The 17005-nt window shown below is 36.0% G+C and overlaps 1 protein-coding gene across 1 annotated transcript in view; it reads left to right on the forward strand.

Annotated features, from left to right (window-relative positions):
• Positions 1 to 17005, forward strand: part of LOC138698917 (uncharacterized) — a 72723-nt gene that overhangs the window by 43013 nt on the left and 12705 nt on the right. The window contains exon 4 of the mRNA XM_069825113.1: positions 10938 to 11158. Coding sequence (XP_069681214.1) covers positions 10938 to 11158 — 221 coding nt within the window. The remainder of the gene's footprint in view (positions 1 to 10937; positions 11159 to 17005) is intronic.

Here is a 17005-nt window from a genome sequence, read left to right on the forward strand (position 1 = left end):
CAGCGTGAGAGCAGAATGTTACTTTCACGGAACAATCGCTAGTGCAAGTTATAAGTTATGTCACTTCGTTTTTGATTCCTTAAAGCGATAAGGAGTTTGCTTATTTTGTAAACACAACGTCGAGTAAATTACACTTTCTGTGTTAACTGCGATATAATTAGAACTCCTAGGAATATTTAGCCTACATTAATAAATTACTATAAAAATATATAACTCATAAAGTTAATTAATGCATTTCAGTTCTTGTGAAACTAAAGGATTCGTCCGAAAAAAAAATATACGATAAGAATTTAAAAAATGGTTCTGAACGAATTTTAAAAATCGCCCGTAAATAATAAAAAAATCCCACAGAACAAAAATTTCCCCGAAAATATAAGACATCCGTCGGAAAAGAATGAAGAATTAATTCGAAAAGAATAAAAATAATCTTTGGAAGCGAATTAAGAAATCTTATACGAAACGAAGAAACGAATTTCGTTTAAAGAGAATAAAGAAAATTTGTCGAAATAGGCGAACAGAATTTGTCCGAAGCGAATAAACAAAATATGTTCTAAACGAATAAACAAAATTTGTTCGAAACGAATAAACAAAATTTTTTTTCCAAACGAATAAGCAAAATTTGTACGAAATGAATAAACAAAATTTGTTCCAAACGAAACAGAATTCTTCCGCAACGAATAATAAAATTCACTCGTAAAGAATAAATGAATTCCGTTCGAAACGAACAACAAAACTCGTTTGGAAAAGATAAAATAACGTTTCGAAACGAATAAACAAAATTTGCACGAAAAGAATAATAAGAATAAGAATAAGAAATCCGTTCGAAGCGTAGAAATAAAATTCGTTGCAAAGCTACAAATAAATAATTGAAATAGAATAACAACTCGTTAAAATAAAAACAATTGATGAAAAAGAATCAAATAATCATTCGAAAAAAAAAATATAATACCAAGTTTTAAACCTTTCCTCTCTCTATGGTTTAAGACTGTCACGGTATTCAACGTGGAGCAAAAGTTTTAGACTTTTGTAACGCGCAACAGATGAACAAACATTTAATATTTCGAAACTACATATCTGGTCCGTCGTAGGGGAAGACAGAGAGAATCTGTCTGGTATATCCATTATCAAGAACTATTCTCCAGACCTGAACGTACAGCGCTCTGAAGGATCCAAGGGTTCCTCTCTTCCTAGATAATGAAGCGTGGTTCTGAAACACTGGGTGTTGTTTGTCTATAAAGAAGTGCAAAAAGAATCTCACCGCTTATTCTTAATTTTGTTTTGGCTCTCTTTTCTCATTTTTAAGTTACTCATGTTGTTATTTTCCACTCTTCTGTGAACAATGACTTAACGATTGTAACGACCGCGATTCTAATCAAAGATCTTTCCAATCCAGTACGCCAAGCATGCGTACGCATAGCTAAACAACAATACATTCTGAATTTATATAAGTGTTTTACAGGAACTTAATGTCCTTACGTATCTAGTTCATGTCACGATTATGTTCTGCTGACGTCACGATTACTTTCCAGGGTGCATAACGCTTTGAAAGTAATCGCACATCGCAACGCATGGCTACACAACACCGCTGTATTACCTACAAAACTGCTGGCCTGGTGTCATATACAACAGGTAGCCTAATATTATTACACGTTTGTACCATAACGCACCAGGTAAATAACAAGTAGCTTATGATTCTTTAATCGATTATTTAACGACGCTCTATCAACTATGAGGTTATCTTGTCTCGGTGGAATTGGTAATAGCGAGATGACATTTAGCTAGATCAGTCAGAGGATTTGCCTAGGGATTACCTGATATTCATCTTACAGTTGGGCAATAAACTTGGAAAAAATGATAGGGGATTTTTGAAATCCCTTGCATTACGAGAAACGTCATAATTCTTGGTATGTAATATTTAGATTAAACAAAGATGGATCTAAGAATTAAATAAACACAATCATAAGCAGGATGAGTACAACTTACCTAACGATTATATAATGGATCAAGGCAATTCGTGCTCTTGCAAGGGCTCTTGAGACTCAACTAATATTGCCTTAGCCTAAAGGCCATTTGTCTCACTTCATTCGCACTATCCAACTTCAGAGAATTAAGTAAATGTTGTAGGGGGGAAGCCGAAAGAACCGTCAACTAGAAAGAACGTTACATGGCTGGACAATTTAACCACCCACGCACCAGTACCGGCAACAGCACAGATATAGGTATCCTACAAGCAAAACTCAGCTCCAACTCCTCGCGCCGCGCATGCTATACCCCTCTTACCTCCATGCAATAGGCGTGAGAGCATGCTGGGAACGGGGGCATACGTCATCTGCGCGAGACAGTCACGCCCGCTGGTTTCTGCGCACCGAGTTTTCCTTGTTGGATGCCTGCTATTACTAGCTGCCGCATTCCACAACAATCCCCGCCCAGTCATTGAAACGAGGAAGGAAAGCAGCACCGCCAAAGTTAAGTCCTCGATGCCAATCGGAGATTTAAGAAGTGCCGCTGATGATAATGTTTCATTGCCAGCCGAAGATAAGGGAACGACAGAATTTGGAAATCCTAAATGTAGGGCCTATACTGGTGGGTGATAAGTCCGTGTTCCATTTTTTTTTTTTTTAGAACTCATCCCGACATTTATCTTACCTCCTTAGTGAAACAACGAAAAACCAACAGACAGGATGAGCGATCTCAATTTAGGAGACTCAATCAATTGGCACATCTGAGAGGCACATGAAATAAAAGAGGAGTGAGGAGTGACTGAAAAACTACGAGGCACGAATCACATCTTACACATTTCTTTCCATGGTGCCGCGAGTGACGGCAGAATTTATAGAAGAATCTTTCATGTCAAAACATTGCAGTTTTTCTCTCTTTGTAAATCGAATAGGTATAGAGGTTTATTTTGAAAACCCAACTATGAAATCAGCTCACGCGAGATTCGAACTCATGCAGAATGTAGCCTCGTATCATTAGGCAATTGCACTGTTTGAGCTACGCCGATGGCTAACTTTAGCGTAAATTAGATATTTTTAAGACTGTGCTTGCAGTTTCGTGAATAAGAAGTGAGTTAAAGCTTGGGCCTAACAGCGAAAGACAACGGCTGTAGCAAGTACTAGTTTACATACTTATCCTCCTCAGTCCTGGCGAAAAATTTTGGGATTCAGAAATCTATGAAATTTTAATATAGTGTTGCAAATGCACTGTGTATTGATGAAAAATTAGGAAAAAAATATTCAAGTAATGAAAGTAACTCAAAACTGATGTATCCTATAGGAGACCTTGGAATTCAATGTATTGTAAATTAATTCAGTTTTATTTTATAATAGGCCCGGGTAGCTCAGTTGGTATAGCAGCTGGCTACGGAATGAAAGGTGACAGGATTTTTTCTCGTTGCCAAACTTTCAGAACGGCTCCGGGGTTCACTCAGCCTCCTATAAAATTGAGTACCGGGTCTTTCCCGGGGGTAAAAGGCGGTCAGAGCGTGGTGCCGACCACACCACCTCATTCTAGTGCCGAGGTCATGGAAAGCATGGAGCTCTACCTCCATGTCCCCCACGTGCCTTCATGGCATGTTACGGGGATACCTTTATCTTTTTTTTTATTTTATAATATGTCCATTTTGAATATTGCGTACACTACCTTTAACACTTGAATATAATTAATTGATTAACTAGCGGACTTACCCGTGTTAATTATGTAAGATTTGTGCGGCTTACAGCTGTTTCAGTGCTTTACGCACCATCCTCAGAGCCTACTAGATCTCGGCGTCATCTCGAACTTCTCTGCCTATTATGTGGGTGTGTTTGATTATTGAAAGGTGTTGAAGAGTGGAGTCAAATAGTGTGTGTGTACTGAAATTGATCTGTGTGTTGAGAATTTGATCGGAGTGTGTTTTAGTGTGTTTGTATATTTCGTATTGTTCTAGTGTGTTGAGTTTTGGTTCTTGGGTTGTATGTGTAGGATTTCCATGTCCGCATTTATGTTATTGTATGTATGGTTATGTGATCGGCGTATGTAGATGTATTGTGTCCTCTGGTTATTGCTTTAATGTGTTCTTTGTAGCGTGTTTGGAATGATCTGCCTGTCTGTCCTAAGTAGAACTTATCGTAACTATTACATGTGAGTTTGTATATACAACATAACAGGCAGAGAAGTTCGAGATGACGCCGAGATCTAGTAGGCTCTGAGGATGGTGCGTGAAGCACTGAAACAGCTGTAAGCCGCACAAATCTTACATAATTAACACGAGTAAGTCCGTTAATTAATCAATTAATTATAATATGTGATACAAAATAACAACAAAATGTTTACTTTAAAATCTAGAAGTCTAATGTCTCCCATAGAAGAGACAACGTATATCTCAATTTTAGTAATACTTATGTACAAATTTTAAGACACGAATCTAAGTATACAATCCAACAGAATAATGTTTTATTTAACCCATTCAATATAATATTTATTTAATATTTTAATATTATAAACAATACAGTTACTTACATGCTTATGATCTATGTCCTTCTTTCTAGAAACTGCCATCTTGTAGCGTGTGTGGCTGGTATGTAAATTAATTAATTTGATTGAATTCATATTTAGGTGGTGCTGCCGTCTCTTCTAAACATCCTCAACTAATTTAAAGAAAAAAATTTAACTTTTTTATTGAGATGGAGGGATTTAAAAGTTCTGTTTAATGTACCGGTATCCTATAAGAGACCCTAGATATGAGGAGGTTAAAACAATATAAATGAAAATCAATAATTACTCATGTATTTATTTTTGTAGATCTAAATTTTGCTTGTAAAATTTTAAACGCGCCTTTAACCAGGCTTAAAACACACTATTCCACTTTCTCAATAGAGATGGCTAATCCAATGCATGTACACGCTTGGATATATTACCACATTCGTGTTATAATTCGGGTAGATGACTGACACATGCTATTCAGGTTTAGGGGAAAAAATGTTGAACAGAACATTTTATGCGTGTACATCAAGAAACAATGGAAGTGGTTTAAGACCTAAATAGGTAAGGGAAACTATTCCCTATTTTTATGTGATTCTGCTTTTAAAAATCAAGAAACAATGGATAGCGGTTTAAGACCTAAATAGAGAAGGGAAACTATTCCCTATTTTTATGTGATTCTGCTTTGAAAAGTCAAGAAACAATTGATAGCGGTTTAAGACCTAAATAGAGAAGGGATACTATTCCCTATTTTCATGTGATTCTGCTTTACAAAGTCAAGAGACGATGGATAGCGGTTTAAGAGCTAAACAGAGAAGGGATACTATTCCCTATTTTCATGTGATTCTGCTTTGAAAAGTCAAGAAACAATTGCTAGCGATTTAAGACCTAAATAGAGAGGTGAAACTATTCCCTATTTTTATGTGATTCTGCTTTTCATAGTCAAGAAACAATGGATAGCTGTTTAAGACCTAAATAGAGAAGGGAAGCTATTCTCTATTTATATATGATTCTGCATTTCAAAGACATAGGTGTTTATAGCTCAACTGCTAACCAAATCTTAAATGTAGTTCCTTAAAAAATAGAGAAATTGTATTTATATGGATTCATTTCCGAAACTGAACCAACAGTCTGATTCCATTTGTGTAATTGGCGTCATAGACTCTACTCGTTGTCCTCTTATTAAATCCAGAAATTATTGTTCCTTATTTTTAGTTGGTTATTTAACGACTCATTATCAATTACTAAGTTATTTAGCGTCAATGGAATTGGTGACAGCGAGATGGTATTTGGTGAGATGAGGCCGAGAATCGCCATAGATTACCTGATATTCTCCTTACAGTAGATAAAAACTTCGGATGAAAGCCGAAACAGGTAATCAGTTCAAACCGGAATCAAACCTAGGTCCGAGAGTAATTGCAAATCAGTCGGTACACGCGCTCGTGGCCTGAGCTACGTATGTGAGATTATTGTTATTGTGAATATGTGAATTGCAAGGAATTATACAGCATAAATACTCCATACACTTGACAACACCAATGAGAAATATACTAGTGTATGTCAAGTGGTCGGGATATGTTCATTGTAACATAACACTAAAGAAAGCCTTTGTGTGTTACGTCATTAATAGCCAGCGAAGGCAAGAAGTGATGCTGTAATATAAAGAGACAGTAGCTGGGTTGCAAGTTTATTATAGGGATCCTCATACACCAGAAAACATATCTTTCAATAATCTACAGTACATAAAAGGAGAAAGTAGTTTTTGAACGTTGTTTTGGACAGCTTAAATGAAGATTTCTAGTCTTTAAGTGCGTAAGAGTGGAACTCTGGAAAGTTCCTTCTTTGATAATGAGTTGTGTAATATTACATAATATTGTGAAGCATTTAGATGACCTGATAGATAAACTGGAATATTATTACATGAATTGACCTGGGGAATTGAGGAAAAGGAAATGATGAAGATGATGCCAGGAATGCAAATGTATGACGTCTTCGACAATTAAGAAGGGAGGAATAAGGAAATAAATAAATTTATTGAAAATAATATGTAAATGATATATCAGAAATTGGAAAAAACTGCACTCAATTAATCTATGATGAATTGCGTGAGAGTACGTAACAGTTTCTCTCTCTTCAGTTATACCTTGGCAATATGTATTAAAAAAATTAGCAGGTGTAATTTAGACAGTAAGAATTGCTATATATTCCATTAGTTGTTTTTTCCAAGCTTTAATCTGAATTCGTTTATGTTCTGTCACAGATCTGCCCGTGTTTTTCTTCACAATGACTATGCTTTCGTATTATTTAGCTTGTTTTCTAACAGTTTTTCAATCAAATCTATCCCAAGAACGCTGGTATATTCTCTGTAAGTGAAGAAAATGGCTTTCTTTTACACATTTCACCTTTGATATTTTACATTTGTTTAATAATAGTTTGTCTTTTTACAACACAGGAACAAATTTGAATTCTACATAGTTCATTAAATTTTCATTATTCGAATTTTTTCTAAAGATAACATCTTTCAGAGTGAACTACAAGATACGGTGCTATGACAAAGTTGTTGACAATGTTGCATGTGCTGTTAGCAGTGTACAAAATCAAAAATAATGCTGAACTTTTTCAGATTTAGCTTACTAGCTTAGCCAAGGATTATTTACAGAACTGCTAGCAAATGTTAGTGCCAGTATTGTAGAGCTGACAGCTAAGTAGGCTTGCTTGCTTACTTATGGCTTTTAAGAAACCCGGAGGTTCATTGCCGCTCTCACATAAGCCCGCCATCGGTCCCTATTTTGAGCAAGATTAATCCAGTCCCTACCATCAAATTCCATCTCCCTCAAATCCATTTTAATATTATCCTCCCATCTAGTCTCGGCCTCTCAAAAGGTCTTTTTCCCTCCGGCCTCCCAACTGACACTCTATGTGCATTTCTGGATTCACCCATACGTGTTACATGCATTGCCCATCTCAAACGTCTGGATTCAATGTTCCTAATTATGTCAGATGAATACAATGCGTGCAGTTCTGTGTTGTGTAACTTTCTGCATTCTCCTGTAACTTCATCCCTCTTAGCCCCAAATATTTTCCTAAGCAACTTATTCTCAAAAACCCTTAAACTCTGTTCCTCTCTCAAAGAGAGAGTCCAAGTATCACAACCATACAGAAAAATCGGTAATATAACTGTTTTATAAATACTCGAACCCTTTCACAGTCCTCGTACACAGTTGAAATGTGCATTTATGCAGTTATGGAATAGGGCCTACATGGTCCCGACATGTGTGTTTTTATATCATTAATTTTTGTTCATGTAGAATTATCTTTTGAGGTTATTATTTATTAATAACGGAAAACCGTTACAATTACATGTTTATTGTCACGGCGCATCGTCAATTGGGAATATCATTATGTAAATCTCTGTGCCATTTATCGTTTCTACTTAAAGTTTCCACTTCGATTCTAGGCCATTGTTTATCTATAATTTATATAAAAATGCGCTTACGTCTTCGTTTTATAAGTTATCCATCAATCTACATTTCGTAAGAGCTTTCAGGATTATCATGTCTTTCTTCTGAAGATTCCATATCACATTAGAACATAATGCATGAGTGAAGGAAGAATTTCATGTATAACATAATGAAACAAAGGATAACCTGACTTTGAAATTTAATAAAAAGGACCCAATGAAATAAATTTAATCTAGTGTAGCAAAATGGGTCCCACCAGAGCGCCGTAGTCTAAGACATCACACCTGGGCTCGCGTTACGAAATGCGTGATTGTTTGAATATTTATAGGGGAAGAAATTTCTTACTAATTTCGCCCAATGTATGGAACCGGTGCTTACGCAGCATCGTGATGAATTTGGGGAGCTACACTATGTAGAATAATTCGGATACGAAAACTATCTATAACAGCGTTAACCACACCATAACCTTTCACTAGTTGCATGATCGTTAGCTCCTGCTGACGCATATAGGGTGTTTCCGAAGTGGTGTTAAAAACTTTCAGGGATGATGGCGGAGGGCACATGTATCAATTTGAGATAAGGAACCCTGGTCCGGAAATGACTGAGTCGAAAGTTATAAGCAAAAATAGTTGTGTGGTAATGGAATTGTAATTTGGCACCACGTGCCCTCCTTCCCTTAACCTTTGGAACAGTCGTGGAAAGATGGTATGGGCCGGATGTCTCCTACGTGGGTAAATGGCCCGATACAATCTGTGAGCTTGTCTACTGTTCCCATTGGCTCATCCGTATTCGAAAATCAGGTCTGCTTATTCCTCTCTCGTATACTCCTCCATTTCACTAGGACTGATCGACTGGACACTGCAACTTCTACACATACACTGCTGTCTACAGACGTGCATATCAGGACCGACCATGTCCGTTACACATTACGCTATCTGCATTGTTTAGTGTAGTTTCCTGTCCCCACCCCTCAGACAGCGCACTGAATGGAATACTGTAAGTAGACAACGTAAACGTCAGATGAATACAGTATGTATAAGATGTACAGATAAATACACATAAGTAAGGTGTACAGAAGAATAAAATTATTTCATTTCCATATAAATATTTTTGCTTGTAACTTTCGACTCGGTCTTTCCGGACCAGGGTTCCTTATCTCAAATTGATACATGTACCCTTCGCCATCATCCCTGAAAGTTTGTAACACCACCTCGGAAACACCCTGTATAATCGTAGTCGGCTGATATACCTTGGCCTTCTGTAGGTTGTTGTGTACATGGTGATGATGACAATATTATTATTATTATTATTATTATTATTATTATTATTATTATTATTATTATTATTGCAAAGTAAAATACCAAACATTGAAACAGTCCAATAAAGAATACACAGCGTAATTTTTAATCGGTTATTCAAGAAAGCTGTAGCACTTCCAGGTTATTTAAAGTCTATGAAATTATTCACAAGTAAAGGTAGGAATTTATACCACAACATGAGAATATTTAGTTGCGCTCAGACTGTCGTTACGTCATGAATGACGTGAAGCCTGAGGTACGGCCAGGTTACAACTGAAATGTGTTGTGTATCGCAGCAATTGAATGGGGATATGTTTCTCGTGCTTAGAGTTCAGGGTTGTGCTCCGGAAATTGGTTTGTTTACATTGCGCTGCTATTCGTTGATTGGTTAATCATATTAAGCTACAACTTCACCCTACTTATACTACGACAGAGTTCCCTGACAGGTACCCATGCACCTGCATTGCTAGCTACGCTCACTCTCTCTGTCAAAAACGAACACTTTATACATACCTAACCTTGTAGTTCCTGTGGGTAAATTCCTTTCTTTAATGATTAACGAGGCCGAGAACTGGATGGCGTTAGCTGATCTTCACTTTTCGGTTAGAGAAAAGCTAAATAAACCCAAGCGGAAATCGAATTCAATTCCGAGCGAAGCTTTGGATGAGCAGATAAACACGTTGTCCTCCTGAGCTACGCCTGAGGTCAACAATGTATTGCACACAGGCAGGCAGAGACGTCCGTAGTAAGAGCGGTCGAATAGATCTACAGACGGACGGACATAGAAGCAGGTGGGCGGACGGGCGGGCAGACAGGCAGGCGGATAGACGGACAGACAGACAGATGGGCGGGCAAGCAGGTAGGCGGGTAGGCGGATACACGGAAAGACAGACAGGCGGCAAGCAGGCAGGCGGATAGACGGACAGACAGACGAGCGGGCGAGCAGGCAGGCGGATAGACGGACAGACAGACAGACAGACGGGCGGGCGGGCGGGCAAGCAGGCAGGCGGATAGACGGAAATAATAAAATTTTGAGATAATTTAAATTATTAAAGTTAAAAAGCTTTAAAGGAAAGCATATGTTTTGAAAGCATAAGAAAGGAGTTAAAATCTTCTATTAACTTTTCTTAAATTAATACACCTAAACCAAACATAAAACTAAATAAACCTTAACTCCCGACAGACAGACGGGCATGCGGTCAGATAGATAGATAGATAGATAGATAGATAGATAGATAGATAGATAGATAGATAGATAGATAGATAGATAGATAGATAGATAGATAGATAGATAGATAGATAGATAGATAGATAGATTAGATTAGAATAGATTTAGATAGATAGATAGATAGATAGATAGATAGATAGATAGATAGATAGATAGATAGATAGATAGATAGATAGATAGATAGATAGATAGATAGATAGATAGATAGATAGATAGATAGATAGATAGATAGATAGATAGAGGCTTATCAGTACAATATAATATTCTTCTACGCATACCTACGGAATGTTACTTCGCAGACTTATTTTGATGGTGCTACAGATATAATAACATTTTAGGAATTGGATATCGGTAAAAGTAGCCTATAATAAACAAATAATATAGAAATGGTTGGATGGTGTGGCTTAATCAAAGAATTTTCTCTCCAGCTACGACCATTTTCATACGGTACACTGAAGTTTGATGTCCTAATCCTAATACGCTGACTAGGCCAGGAGCCGTCAGGTACATGTGGACGCCGCTTGGCGCCTGCGTCCGATTTCGTACCGCGAGTGTGAGGACGTTCCAAAACTGGAGCGGCCGTGGGCCAAGGCTCAGCTCTCCGGCGCGGCGGGTGAAAAGTGCCTCGGCGGAGGCTTATAAAAGCCGCCACCTGAGCGCGCGAGCCTCAGACCGGCCGCCAACTGGACCTCGACGCCATGCAGCTACGCGTGAGTATACGATACGGTACAGCTACAACTTGGGGTCCGCGGCTCGGCTCGGTGGAGGCCCCCCCATCCACCCTCTTCCTTCCAAAACGATGACATATAAAAGCATGATGTCGGCGATATCGGTCAGTTGTGGAATGGTCCCTAACCACTGGTTTGCTCTTCGGTGAAGGTCCCCCACCCTATTCCATAGAAATTAAGTACTCAAGCATAATGCTTATGTAACCTAATAATGCGCCATAGGTCTGTAATGCACAAATGCTACGGATACAGTAACCTAGCCTGACAGTAGTTGAAGATTTTGCTTTAGTGACTCTTTGCGTTTCGGTGTAAGAGAGCGTCAGCAGTTAACTGAAGCCTATCCACAAAAGCGGGAATTAAAATTTAAAAAAAAAAAAGTTAACTTCTTAATAGCTAATACAAATCACAATTTATTCTCGTACACCCCTCTTATTAACTACAAGCGACACTTGCTTCGTTTTCTTCCACAAAGTTATTGGTATCAAGAACTGTCTTAATCTTATATAGATTTTGCTACCAGTGAAAGGAACCTGATATATTTTTTATTGTATTTCATAGAATATCATATTTACATCGACTGATTCAAATGTGATCTACTAGCAGTAGTGAAAGTGACTGCCAATTTAAGGGGTTAGGTACAGCTTACAGCAGTAAAGTTTTGGAAATATTCAACATTTTTTCCTCCATTACTATATCTTGTACAATAATTAAAATTAATATGTATAAAACACTGTCCTTCTGCTACATGAATATATATATATATATATATATATATATATATATATATATATATATTTAAGATTAAAAAAAAATATTTCCTTTTTTTTTTTTTTAAATTCAATTCGCTGTGCAGTGATGAAGAGTTTCCCACATAAGTAAAAAACTATCCAACATTCTGTGATGCAATTTTTTGTGTGTATTTATGCATGTCATATCCACAATATGATGCAAAATCATTTCTCTACCTTTGATAAATTGATAAAAAGTAAGTATATTAATTTAAAAAATGGTCAACTATCAGTGTTTTCTTCTGACACAAAATAAAAAAAATATTATTTATTACGGAATGTAGTTGAAAGAGCATGATATTGTAAACATGAGTTTCAGCAATAAAATAAAAGAGAGAGCATATGAAAAAGTTAACAAGTTTATGAGTTATGACGGAAAAGCTTCATCACTGCACAGTAAACTGCCACCACTTTGAATTTTGAAAAAAAAAAAATATATATATATTTTTTTTTTAAATATAATTTTTTTTTCGTATAGCACAACCATGGGGAAAAATGGCTCCGAAGGGCCACTGCACTCAAAGTCTCCTTACCTCACTCCACCGATCATCTCCTCCGCTTGGTGCTTCGTAAATACACGCTTCATTCAGTGGCGGGTATAGCTTCGATCTCGGGATGTCAGTTTCAGGAAGAGTGGCAGAAAGAATTTTTTGTTACTTACAAAAAAATGAAGTCTGCTGCTTAATATGTGGGTTTAAAATTGCGCATATAAAACGCTTCAATATTAAACGCCACTTTGATCGGAAGCATAAAGCGGACTTTGATTATCTTACAGGTATTTATTTACAATTTGAAAAGCTATTTTCGTAATATTTGTGAAACGATACAAAACAAGATATGTTATGGTATTTTCGGGGTTTAGTGACTTATTATTTTATTAAAGCTGGAACTGAAGTTACTTATTTAAAACTTTGATGCGATGTCATCAGTTCTGTAATATATTTTTAAATCTATTTCTCTTAGGGTTGGAGAGAGAACGTAGACTGAATGAACTGAAATCGAAGTCAAGTGCATCCCAGAATGAAACTTCTCGACAGAAAATATTACGCGAAAGTTATCGAATATCCTAGCTTATAGCTAAAAGAAACCGATGTTTTTCAGATGTGGAATTCGTTTCTCCAAATTCAATTATTGCTATAAACTCTGTTGCTCTGTCTCGTCGGACGGTCACAGACAGAATTACAGAAATAGCAAGTGACATAGGCCTTACAGGAGCAGTTAGAAACAAAACTGGAGCATCTACTTTTCTATTCTTTCGCCCTAGATGAGTGCACAGATACAAAAGATACAGCACAACCAGCTATATTTATAAGGGGTGTGGACCAGAACTTCGATATAAATTGCCTAATCACAGTAGGTGGCTGTAATAATTCGCGGGTGCTCATGTAAAGGAGGTTAAGTCAAATTGTGAGGTATGTAAACTTCTCTTCTTTGGTACTGAACAAAACCCCTTTGTCACAAACTATGGAGCACTGTAACTGCATCATAGATGGAAGAATAACTTAACCCCTTTAACACAAGAAAAAAGTAATTGTGGATAGTTCAAATCTGTACTTATTCCAGTTTAGCCAATTCATACTTAACCCCCTTTACACGAGCACCCGCGAATTATGGTATGACACATGTACTTCATGTAAACAAAATACTGTAAAGATTTGTAAACAAGAAATAAGAGAGGAGAAATTACTGACGCGTAAGGTGTATCGAATCCACCACTGCACTTGACTTAGCAAAACAACTGCGCTACCCCTCGCCTGCCAATCAAACGAATGTGGAGTGAGTAGGACCGTTCCCTCCCTACTTTGCTGATAGTCCCCATAGCTGGTATAGCAGAAGGACAGTGTTTTACACATGCCAATTTTCATTATTGTACAAGATACAGTAATGGAAGAAAAATATGTTGAATATTTCCAAAAATTTTACTGCTGTAAGCTGTATCTAACCCCTTAAGAGATTTGCCTCTTATCTTTTTAACATTGTGCATGACATGTTAACGTCCACATTACATATGAAGATTAGAATATCTTTCATTTAGTAGAGAAATATTGTCAGCTAGACATCAATTACTGAATGCATCACTTGGGCCTACTTATTGCAAATTTCGTAAAATCCATGCAATGTTTACTTTTGATTGTATGGAATCATATTACATCGCTTCTAACCATTTACTTACGAGAAATAAATAACGCGTTTGAAATTATATTTGGAGGTAGTCGCTCGCTAGAAACTTCAAACTTCTAAAATCATCAGGTCTATATAGTTTTAATGTGGAGTACAAATTTGTACTTAGACACTTATCTAGAACTTTGTAAAATACAGCTCTCTTATCTCCTACTGAATTCTAATGTTTCCGTAATAATAAGTTAATTTATTGCTGAAAATCTTGCAATTTTGGACACAGTCTGGTCTACAGAAAAAGTAAGGTTTCATTTGAGCGGGAACTTGAACGCACTAAATTATAGAAGAGTAAAAGGAATTCTGTAGTACGTGCATACAGAGTCTCCGCTTTTTGAGAAACTCTGCGTGCTTTGCTTCTTAGTTAATTTATCATTTCATTTCTTTTAATGAATAGATATCAAAGACATCTAACACAAAAACTTCACTTAATGTAAACTCGTTAAGCTATGATAACTAACTCATAGTTATTTTCAACAAGATGGTGCAATGTGTCATCCCTAAAATGAAAGCGTGAAATAAATTGAAAATTTTCCAGAAACAAAATAACTCAAGTTAAACTTTGGCTGCCAAGACCCCCATATTTCACATAGCCAGATTTCTTCCTAAGAGTTAAGAAGGGTACACAGAAAGAAATATCGCACTATTGCAGATATTGAAGATATATGAAGAGTCCACTGCAAGAATGATGGATGTCATTTGGAATACATTTTTCAGGAGAAGCAATTGAAAGTTTGAAATGCTTAGTGCTCAATGCTTAACTGTGATTTTCCGATCATTACTAGACAATGACTATCAGTGTTAATGCAATATAACTCTCTATATACATTCTATATGTCTTAAGCTATGCATTGACAGTCTTGGTTCATTTTCGACAAGAAAGTGACATCCATCATTCTTGCAGTGAACTCTTCATATTATATCAGAATATTGCGTCCATTTATGATAATCATTTAGAAAATGTATTCAATAAGTGTTTGGATGTGGGAGGGTAGGTACTATTTTCAGTATTATATGTAAATAAAATCTGCAGTGTATGATTCAAAGTATAATATGTGTATACAACATCTATATAGGACTATAATGGAAATTACGGGAAAACGGCTGAACGCATTTTAATGAATGATCCGTCATTTGGAAGCTTGGCATCCAAGATTTTTCAGAACAAATAGTAACTTTCAGTGAAGCGTTAGTTTTCCTACATATTTTTCCTTTTTCTCCAAAATTCATTTTTTCTAAGTTTTGAGAAATAATTGCATTTCAAAATAAAACAAAACACACACTACAATAAAGAATAGGCTATTACACGAAGGCCATGACCTGCAGGATTGCCAACATATTTAGAATTCAAATTCAATCGGTTTTTAAAATCTTCAAGACTTAGGCTTACTAAAAATAATTTACAGGTCTGATTCTGCGGTGTGTAATTTTCTGAGCACAGCTGTGTATTGGATATTAAAATCTACAAAACTTGATGTGGTTTGATGACATTATTACGATTAGAAATGAAATATTATTATAGTTAATGCCATGATGTGACTATTTTTCATTAATTATACATATTAATGCTATATTGATAAGAAAGTGAAACGTTTTGGGGTTATATAAGTAGATGTAGAGAATTCTAAAATTAGATCTTCATTTCTAATTTACTAAGCGGGGGCTATTATATATATAAACTACAAAACTTGCGTAAGATAATAATATTGTCATGAAAAATAAAATATTTTTAAATTTATTAATTAAGTGGTGTTGGGTCTTTTTCATATACTTAATGGCGGTGTGGTGTAGATACATGTCATTCTCTTCAGTATTGGCTCGAGAGAGCGCAAAAATTACAGTTCCTAAGGAAAAATCAAAAGGTATTACTTACTGATAAAATAAGAGGCCTACAAAATTTTGTAGTCTCCCGATCATTTCAGCAAGATCTCTTAGCAGGATAAAATAATTTTACCCTCTACATTTCAAGTTCTACATGCAGCAACTATACCAAGATGCTATGTCGACTGTTCGAAAGCATAGAAAATCTGACTTTTTTAACTTTCATCTACAATCCACAATGACTTGAAATAGCTATTGCTTTATTTCCACATGAAAAACCCACTGGTCGTCCTGACATTGTTACTTGCGTTTACGTCTTGAAACTTAAAAATTGAAGGTGGATAGATTCAAGAAAAAGTATTGGCTTAAAGAACCATTCACAAGGAGTATGTTTCATTGTTATGGAAAAAAATAACTTTCAAAATGTGTGACATTCTTCACTGAAAATAAATATGAAACATTTTTATTTGAACGTGTAATGAACTTAGTTTGCAGCATTTGCTGCACAAGCCACTAATTTAATTTCAAAATAAAATGTATAATTACTTAATTGCAAAAGTTTTGAGTTCTCTAACGAGAGAATCACTATACGAAATTTCCATATTATTCTGTGTTACAACATGTATTACAACTTGTAAAATTGTTCTTATTTATGATTTTGTGGAACAGGTCTCTGGAAACAGATACGGATGATTATCTTCAAAATTTAAATACATTTAAACAGTAATGGAATAAATAATAATAATTTTCCATTCTTACGCATATAGAAGCGACAGTGACGCCACTGGCCGAAAATAAAATGTACCAGATTTCTCTGAAAATTGTACCAGGTTGTACAGATTGTTTTCTATAATGTATAAGATTTGTACCAGCAAAATTTTCTCGTGAACACACCTGTACAAATTACAAGTACAGAAAGAAGAGCATGAACATATTTATAAAGACAAGGAAGATTACGAAAATAAGGAATATAGGATCTGCAAACATGTTTTATTTTAACAAACGAAATCAGAAACATTAAATAAAAACTCATAAACTTTATTTT

The sequence above is a fragment of the Periplaneta americana genome, chromosome 4, assembly GCF_040183065.1.
Source record: "Periplaneta americana isolate PAMFEO1 chromosome 4, P.americana_PAMFEO1_priV1, whole genome shotgun sequence".
In the NCBI taxonomy this organism is placed as follows: Eukaryota; Metazoa; Arthropoda; class Insecta; order Blattodea; family Blattidae; genus Periplaneta; species Periplaneta americana.